Source organism: Brachypodium distachyon, chromosome 3 (assembly GCF_000005505.3).
Source record: "Brachypodium distachyon strain Bd21 chromosome 3, Brachypodium_distachyon_v3.0, whole genome shotgun sequence".
Lineage (NCBI taxonomy): Eukaryota > Viridiplantae > Streptophyta > Magnoliopsida > Poales > Poaceae > Brachypodium > Brachypodium distachyon.
The window spans coordinates 11,346,930-11,356,454 of NC_016133.3; the positions used below are offsets into that span (position 1 = coordinate 11,346,930).

Here is a 9,525-nt window from a genome sequence, read left to right on the forward strand (position 1 = left end):
TTAAGCAACCAGTTCTGCCTACTTGTGCTGTTGTAAAAGGTTCTTTGCACCTGCAATACATCTGATGCTACATTACTACTCCATCAATGCAACACAACAAAGCTATAGTTCATTTTGCAGTGACGGCAAAAATGTTTCACCAGTTAATATTATTTAATAACAGTGACACGGCAAAAACCTAAGAGCTGCTATAAAGGGCGACTGTAACAAGTTCCAGAATGAGTGTCCTTGTTTGGTTGAGGACCCAGTAGGGGATGGTAGATCCGAAATCGGTACGAGTGATTCATGGGGTCTCGAAATACACCTGTAAAGGAACAGCCCTATGTAGCCGGGCCAACACAATGGACCTCTCTCTCCCCTTTATAGCCGTCCATCAAATGCCTTGCATATTCAGATAGAAAGATTGATAGATGTCACAAGCAAAATCATACGCCTAAGAAATCTCTACACAAAAAGGGACAACTGAACACAGTTTTTGGTGCCTGATGAAATCATAACCAAATTTACATAAACCCATAAAAGTGCCCCCAGATGGCTTGTGTTCAAGCCCATGAGAATAATCTTTTGCTAAATCATACTGACTTATGTCACGTTTGTTGATGTGTGAATGATATTCAATCCAAACAGACGTTGTACAGCAAGAGGCGGGCAAAACAAAGTAATCCCTGACCTCTCAAGTAACTCATGGACCAAGATCCAAAGCAAAGCTAGTACAGATGTATGGCAGCAGGAAAAACATCAGACTATGACTATGAATTTCAGGTGGACATGAGCTTCAAGCCATTGTCAGGCAATCCCATTCCAGCAGCAAGATCAGCATCAAGTTGCGTGTGTGGCGCTGGTCCGGACAATTGCTTGACCCTGCAAGCATCAAAAGGTAGTGATTAGACACGGTACAGTAAATTTTTGGCTTAACACACTAGGATCTTCTATAGGTAATCATTCAGATTCTTCCACAGATGACAAGAGCATGCTAGTTGGTGCTACTACAGCGCAAGCTCAAGTCATTTGTTTGTCCAGAATTGGAGACACATTTAAGCTGAGTTTATAACGAGAAGACTAGAACTACATCCAACATACTAACAGTCTTTCATTAAAAGAACTGGCCACTTGCAGCCGATTAAACTACATTATGCTAACAAAATAAAGTTGGCTTTTGAACATTCAGTAAAAAGGTTTACTTCACTGAAACTGTGTGAGGCAATCTAGAGCAGAATCTTGTCTGTTAAGCTATAACATCATGCAACAAGGTGCATGTAAGTATGTAATATAAATGATTATGCATCTTCTGGTTGATTGATTGGGCAGTCACCAACATAGTACATGTCACGAAAGGGGAGAGGGGGGAGAGGTATGGCATATGTGTATGTGTTACATGCATACATCCCCACGGTTATGCTGTCAATCGGACTGGGCTATATGTATCGCAACTGTAACACCAACGTATGGGGAGTTAAAAGATATTTAGCTTAGCGTGCCAAATTAATCCCCGATACTCGGTATCAGTATCAGATGCATGTACCAATACCTGGCCCAGCATCGGTGCATCATATCTCTGAAAATTGGTTCCAATAAGTAGAACTGGAGCAAGGGAGTCACCTTTTCTTGTGGCGTTTCGAGCGGTAGTGATCCTCCTTGACGCTCTCATCAGCAAAGTAACGACTGCAGTCACCACCATAACAAAGATTAGTTGATCACAAGGAAAGTAAATAAATAAGATCGTGTTGTTTTATGATGAGAAAGTGCACTTCCTCACAAGCAAGAACCTATCACAGCCTGATTCATCACAATATTTGCATGCCCATCTACCTACTCACCCTGATTCAGTGTAAGGATTCACTAGTTTCAGGCTATACTAATACAGCTCCCATCTCAATTCAATATAAGGAGATATTACAGCTTTTGTGGTGGCATATCAGCAGCAACATATATACAGTTTGTCCAATTTCATCACAGGAATCAGCCCCAGTTAACCAAACCACACAGTTAACCCAAACCACATGATCCTCCTTGACGCTGCTGCTTCTATTTGCCGCGATTCGTTAATTAAACGTAGGGAGACAGAGGCATAAACATAGATGCAATATTTACTCGCAGTGGAGGCAGTAGAACTGTCCCATGCCAGGGAGGTCCTCGTCGACGGGGAGCGGCTTGCCCTCGGCGTCCTTGCCCTGGTCGGCGAGCTTGACGAGCTCGTCGTAGACGGCGTCGTCGGCGTGGAGGAGGAACTTGCCGCGGCGCGCCGTCTTGTGGGAGAGGCGGCGCTTCTTGACCTTGCGGTGCGGGCACTTGCCTCCCATCCTGCGACCGGCGGGCGGGGCGGCGGCTAGGGTTTCGGGGTCGGAAGAGACCCTGGAGGGCGCAAGTGAGGAGGAAGAGGACAAGGAGAAGACTAGAAGAGGCTCTTATTGATTAGTTGGGCCGTCGGTACTCTAAAGAGGCTCTTATTGATTAGTTGGGCCTTAGGGCAAAACGTCAATGTTTAAGACCTGCGCAAGCCCAGTATTAAAAGAGGCCCAATAAAACTTTTGGTCAAAAATGTTTGTTGGGCTTGTTCTGTAGCCAAGTTTTCTCTGTGTCTGTCCGGCTCGTTGAAGAAACAAAGCTGTGTCCTGACGGACGGGCCGGATGATCGAACTTGGCTCTCCTCTATACGCAGTACAGTACGTAGCCATTATATGTATCCCGTACAAACACTCCACTCCATTGGAATTTGGAAGAGAAAGAAAGGAAAGAGTAGGAGGTGACACGCAGCAAGAGAGCTATGGAGAGAAGAAATAGAAGAAAGGTGTGTGGAGCACTGCACGTCGAAGCAAAAGCAGTACATTGTCAAATCGCACGCTTGAGTCTGTGCAAACCTGGCAGAGGATTCTCTGCCGGCCCCCTCAATTTCCTCACTCAATCCTACTAGTAGCTATTTTTGCCTGTCACCGATCTAGTGCTAGCTAATATGGCTGATTTGACTAGCGAGCGAGCTCGCCTTTACGTACAGTCAGATCAATAGCCTCATGCGTGTTTAGTGGCATAAATATATGGATTGTTCCTTTGAGTGACCTTTATTTATAGCTGCTAGTGTGTACGTGCATCTAGAAATGCCACACAATATCACGATCGAGAGTAAGTGCCGGCTAGTGTCGTAGCATAAGTGGATTGTCCTTCCCCCTTCGATCAGATCGGTTTTTTGGTTATGTCGTGGGCGGTGTTGAAGCAAAAGTGAATTGCCGATCTATCCACTTATACTTCAACACTCCCCCTCACGTGCGGCTCTCTCAGGTTAAACGTGGATCGAAAGTGTGTCACAATTTATTTACGGCAACTGAGTCTCGAACTCGAGATCTCTTGGCTCTGATACCATGAAAAGCTTCATGCGCTAGCCAATGCAACAAAAAAACCGATTTGATGGAAGGGGTTAGGCAATCCACTTATACTTTAACACTCATCCTCACATGTGGTTCCCGCAGGTCTAAACGTGAATCGAAAGTGCGCTGCAATTTAATTGCTGCAAGATACATTGAAGAACTTCATGCGCCAGCCAACGCAACCAAAAGACCGATTTGATGGAAGGAATTAGAACAATCCACTTATACTTTAACAGCCAAATAGCAGTACTTAGGACAAGCGAGCCGTTGGTCGGTCCATCAGACATTAATATTGGCCAAGTACGTACTCCTAGATGGTACATGCACGAATTGAACCGCGTGCAGATCGATTGCAGGCCTGATGAGTGAGTGACGGTGGATCGATGGAGCGATGTGGATGCTTCACCTATCAGCAAGATAGCATGCATCTTAGTGAATTAATTCAATTCCCAGCTCAAGAAGGATCATTCTCGTGTACAGTTAGATTAGGAATGCATATATTATGCCAATCAAGAAGGATCGATCATTCTCGTACGTGTATTTGCTTGGCGATGGACTTGGAAACTCAAATTGTGCAGCTCTACGTACGTACGTACAGTCGACACAATCTCTTAAGTACGGCAGCTACGTTCGTACGTACTCACCGGTACAAACATGTACAAACATGCACGACACGCAGTACATGCATGCATGCATATCTGAGACGTGACGCATGCACCGGCCAATAGAAACACGTACTAGCTGTTACAGCTGGATGCATGGATGGAGTTGGCCTATGGATCGTACACATATATACTACGTCCTGTCATGCAGTCAGGGGCGCCGTGTGCGTGTCAAGTTAAGATGGATGCATTCAAGTTAAGATGGATGCATGCATGCTGCACGAAACGAAACGTCCGTCCGTGTAGATATATATATGGCCAAAGTACTGCACGTACAATTAACCCAACCAATCAATGAACGATCTGATCCATCCATAGAGCCGGCCACATCGCTAGTGTAGCTTGCCCATGCATCCCTGTCGATCTATATTTCCCTAGCTTGTAATTTCTCCTTCTTTTTCAGCCAAAAATCCCGGCCTACCTCCTGGCTAGCTAGGATCAGTACGTATATCACTTACTTCTCCTTCACTCATCATTTGCTGCCAGCACGCATCCCTACCATGTCTCGTCCATCCATCACGTACACAAGATCAGTACTGCTGCTAGCTAGCTATTCTCTCCGTTTCTAATTTCTGTCTCAAATTTATCTAAATATGTATGTATCTATAAGTAAAATGTGTCTAAATAGATGTAATATTTTGACAAAAATTATGGAACGGAGAAAGCACTACGGGAAAAACATTCTTTGCGGGCGGCCTAAGGCCTCCGGCAAAGACCCTAATGCCCCCGGCAAAGCCTTTGCCGGAGGCTTTTTCACGTGACCGCCGGCAAAGGCCGTCGGCATGGAGCACTATCGGTAAAGTCCTCTTTGCCGACGGCCTTATCTCGGGCCCTTCGACAAAGGCTTTGCCGGAGGCCAAAAAAGACGCCGCCGGCAAAGAAAAGTCACTACTACAAAACGGTCTATATGCAACGTCACATCAGTAACGGGTCCGGCGTGACCGTTACTGATGAAGAACATCAGTGTCGGTCGCGGCCCCGACCGTTACTGATGAACCGACCGGGCACCGCCTGTCTCCGGCCAGCGACACATCAATGGCGGTCGAGGGAACCGACTGCCACTGATGTACACTCATAGCTCGCGAGTAACATCAGTGGCGGTCGGTTATGGGGCGACAGCCACTGATGAACCATGCATCAGTAACGGTCCGCCCGGCATGACCGTTACTGATGTGTACACGATTATCAGTAACGGTCGCGAGAACCTCGACCGACACTGATGTTCGTCGCATTTTAAGTACGCTGGGCAGAGCCGCAGCTGGTCGCACCGCGCGTCGTAACGGACCAGCTGCGTCCCCTTCCTCTCCGGCGACGGCGAGGTGCGGCCCGCCCGCGCCATGGCGGCCGGCGAGCCCCCCAGGTAGCCCCTCCTCCCTTCCCCTTCCTCCTCCCTCCCCCCCGCACTGGCAGCGCCGCCTCCATGGCCAGCGAGCGGCCATGGCCGCCGAGCTCCGATCTTCGAGCCCTAAGCTTCCCTCTCCCTCCCGATGTCTCTCCCCCCCCCCCCCCGATCTCTCTCGCCGGCCTCCAATTTCTCTCCTAATTTCCCCAATTTCAAATTTTTGAGCTCCGCGGCCGCCGGCCAAAATGCAGCCTCCTCGTCGTCGGCCGGAGCTTCCCTCTCACTTGCGAGCTCTCTCTCCCTCCCGATCTTTCTCGCCGGTCTCCAATTTCTCTCCGAATGTCTCTAATTTCAAATTTTTAGTTAGCTCCGGTTAATTAGCACCTTAATCTCCTTGTCAATGATTAGACTAACTATTTTGCTTTTTTGTTTTCTTGTGTATTGTGTTGTAGATCGAAGAACCGTTCTTGGATGTACGCCAAGGAAAGAATCAATGCTCGGTGGATAACCGAATGGACGGTCTTTTTTGGAGTCGTGGAAGGTGATATGGAACGAAAAGGACTTTTGATGATGCGTTGCCCATGTCGCAAATGTGGAAACACATGCATGATGAAGCCTGAAGATGTTCAGATGCACGTGCTGGCATCGGGTTTTGTGGATGGTTATTCTCACTGGACTTGTCACGGGGAGGATGCGGTTGATGTTGGTAGCGGTAGCGAAGATGATGATGTCCTGCGGTATGAACTGGCGAATGATTCCGAGGAAGAAACAAGGGTCGATGAGGAGGCTAATGTGGAAGGTGAAGGAGCTCCACGTGGTAGGATTGCCGAAATGCTAGATGACCCGTACCTACGGGAGCAGCTGGAGGACCCCGAAGATGAGGCAGAGTCTGCTCAGTTCAAAAAATTGCTGGAGGACGCAAAACCCTTGTATGATGGAGCTGGCGAAGAAAACAACGTGCTCGAAGTGACGCTCGAACTTTTGAGGCTGAAGGCAACATCATGCTGGTCAGACAAGGGCTTCACGGGCTTGTTGAGTTACCTTGCTTCGGTTTTTTCACAGCCAAACAAGTTGCCCAAGAGCACATACGAGCAAAGAAGATTACATGCCCGCTCGGATTGGATTGCGTGAAACATCATTCATGTCCAAACGACTGCATGGTATACATTGGAGAGTACAAGAACCATGAGAGCTGCCACATATGCGGTGCATCGAGATACAGGAAGAAAAACGCCAGAGCTGGCGAAAACGATGGGGAAGAAGTGATGAATGGCAGGCCGGCAAAGACTGTCTGGTATCTTACGGCAGGTGGCCGAGTTGAACGTTGGATGCAGAACGTTAAGGACGCGAGGTATCTCGTCCATCACGATTCGGCACAGGCTGCATTCGATCCTGACGGGCACTACCGTGTGGAGGAACCTGGGGTCCTAAGACATCTTGCCTATGGACTCAGTGGAGGAACTTCGACACGGCATTTCCGGATTTCGGGGCAGAGCCCAGAAACCTGAGGCTTGGTCTCAGCACTGACGGTATAAATCCTTTCGGAAACATGAACAACAAGCACAGCACATGGCCAGTGATCTTATTTGTTTACAACCTTCCTCCATGGTTAATCATGAAGAGAAAGTATATCCACATGTGCATGCTCATACAGGGTCCAAAGCAGCCGTGAGCTGACCTAAATGTGTATCTGCAGCTAGTGAAGGATGAGCTGAAACAGCTTTGGAACCCTGACAGAGTTGTTTGGGACGCAAACAGGAGGGAGTACTTCACGATGAGAGCAGCGCTTCTGACCTGCGTGCATGACTACCCCGCGAATGGAAATACTTCATGCCAGGTGACACATGGGTACAAGGCCTGTACAAAGTGCGGGGAAAACACGACATCGGAGAAGTTGTCCGCTTCATCCAAAATTGTGTACATGGGCCACCGAAAGTGGTTGGATGCTAAAGACCCTTGGAGGTATGACAAGAAAAGGTTCAATGGGAAGACAGAGCACGGGACAGCGCCGAAGGAGAAGTCTGGTACGCAAATCCTCGAAATTGTGAACGATCTTGATGTTGTCCCCGGAAAGATTGCTGCGAAGAAATATAAGGAATCTGAAGGCGTCATGTGGAAAAGGAGGTCCGTATTCTGGGACCTGGAGTACTGGGCACATTTAGAATGCCGCCACAGCATAGATGTCATGCACGTGGAGAAAAATGTATGCGACAGCATGCTGGGGTTGCTGATGAACATTCCAAAGAAGACGAAAGATGGACCAAACGCACGGAAGGACCTGGAACTCATGTCTATAAGGAAAGAGTTGTGGGACAAAGATCAAGTGTCGGCAGCCGACAAGAATGGTTTCATGACGGTGACCATGCGGTGTCGTCTTGCATGTTACAACCCGTACAAAGACGACTTGCATAGGACGTGCCAGTGCCTGCAGGGCATTAAAGTCCCATCGAACTACTCGTCGAGTATCAAGCATCTAGTTGACATGAAGAGTCACAAGCTATCTGGCATGAAGTCTCACGACAACCATGTCATACTCACTCAATTACTTCCAGTCGCAATCAGAGGTATCATGGAGCCGCACGTATGGGAGACAATCATGAAGCTTTCTGACTTCTTTGATAGCATCTCGCAGAAGTCAATCACCGTTAGATGGTGCCAGATACTGAAGGATAGTATGATACAGATTCTGTGCGAGCTCGAGATGTTCTTCCCTCCATCATTCTTCGATATCATGGTCCATCTGATGATCCACATATGCGATGAGATCCTGTCCCTATGGCCCTCGTTCTTGCATAACATGTATGGCCCTGAACGATACAACGAGGTTCTGAAGTGGTACGTTCGTAACAGATCGCGTCCGGAAGGTAGCATCATGGAAGGCTTTAGGGCAGAAGAGTGCATTGAGTTCTGCACGGATTGGTTGGCCGATCTGAAATCAATAGGTGTTCCCGAATCACGGTACAAGGGCAATCTCGATGGCGAAGGTGGCATTGGACATACATACCTTAATGTATACGGAAGAGGAAGAGAAGCTGACTTTGAAAGAGCACATTTTGTTGTGTTGCAAACTGTCGGTTGCTACCGGCCTTATTAGGAAATGCACATGGAACAACTGCGAAATGAAAACCCTAAAAGAGGAGAAGTCTGGATCCACTGTGAGCACAATAAAACATTCGCAGCGTTGCTGAAGAATTATTGGTACGACAGAAAGACGACCAATGAATCTGAAGAGACGGTTGCATGTTTGTTACGGGAACCTGCTTACCACGTCTATACTTGCCAATCATATGCAATCAACGGCTATAACTTCTACACTGGGTCTCAGAACCGTAAAAGCACGTATCAAAATAGTGGTGTAGTCATGACTTTTGAGACCGCGACCGACGACAACAGCAAAACCAAAGCGTTCTTCGGGGTTATCGAGGAGATCTGGGAATTGGAGTACTCGATCACAAAGATCCCAATGTTCCGTGTAAGATGGACCAAAGGTGAAAAAGAAGAAAGTCACAGGTTCACGACGATGGTGCTACCTCCTGAGATCACGCGTGAACAAGTTGACGTGAGAAAAATCCCGGCAAGAGAGGAACCATGGGTCTTTGCTAAACAATGCAAGCAGGTATTCTACATAGACGACCTGGCAAATAAAGGCCGCGTCGTAGTAAGAAGAGGGAAAAGAAGCATTGTTGGAGTGGACGGAGTTACTTCACAAGAAGACTACGAAGGTTTTCATGATCCGACGACCGCCGCAGATGACGAAGAAGCGGAACGCACGATATTAACGAGGAAAAGGAGAGGGAAAAGAAGAAGTGATGGGAGCGAGAGCGAGAAAATACCACAAAAATCCTACCTCAGAAGCAGTTCTGCGAGGTGTCAAGTTATGACTTACCGAAGGAAGGAGAAGCACTAGTAGTCACATTGTACTAAGTGAAATTATGTGTGAATCTTAATGCAAACTTTGTACTAAGTGAAATTATGTGTGAAATTTGTATGCATGTGATGAATTTTTTGAATTTAATGTAGCACAAATACTAGAGAAACGTAGCACAAATACTAGAGATATACAACTGCCCAAGCATAGTAGCACATCATTAACGGTCAGCTACTATGCGACCGTTACTGATGTATAGTAGCACATCAGTAAACGGGGGGGTGGTTTCTTCAA

At 47.4% G+C, this 9,525-nt stretch overlaps 1 protein-coding gene across 1 annotated transcript; it reads right to left on the reverse strand.

Moving 5' to 3' along the window:
• Positions 1–457: 457 nt before the first annotated feature.
• Positions 458–2,388, reverse strand: LOC104583519 (zinc finger protein 593 homolog). The gene is made up of 3 exons (XM_010235902.3): positions 2,092–2,388; positions 1,600–1,662; positions 458–861 (listed from the first exon to the last, which is right to left on the reverse strand). Exons 1-3 carry the CDS (start codon positions 2,298–2,300, stop codon positions 759–761), a joined length of 375 nt encoding a protein of 124 aa, XP_010234204.1. The 5' UTR covers positions 2,301–2,388; the 3' UTR covers positions 458–758.
• Between the last annotated feature and the right edge of the window lie 7,137 nt (positions 2,389–9,525).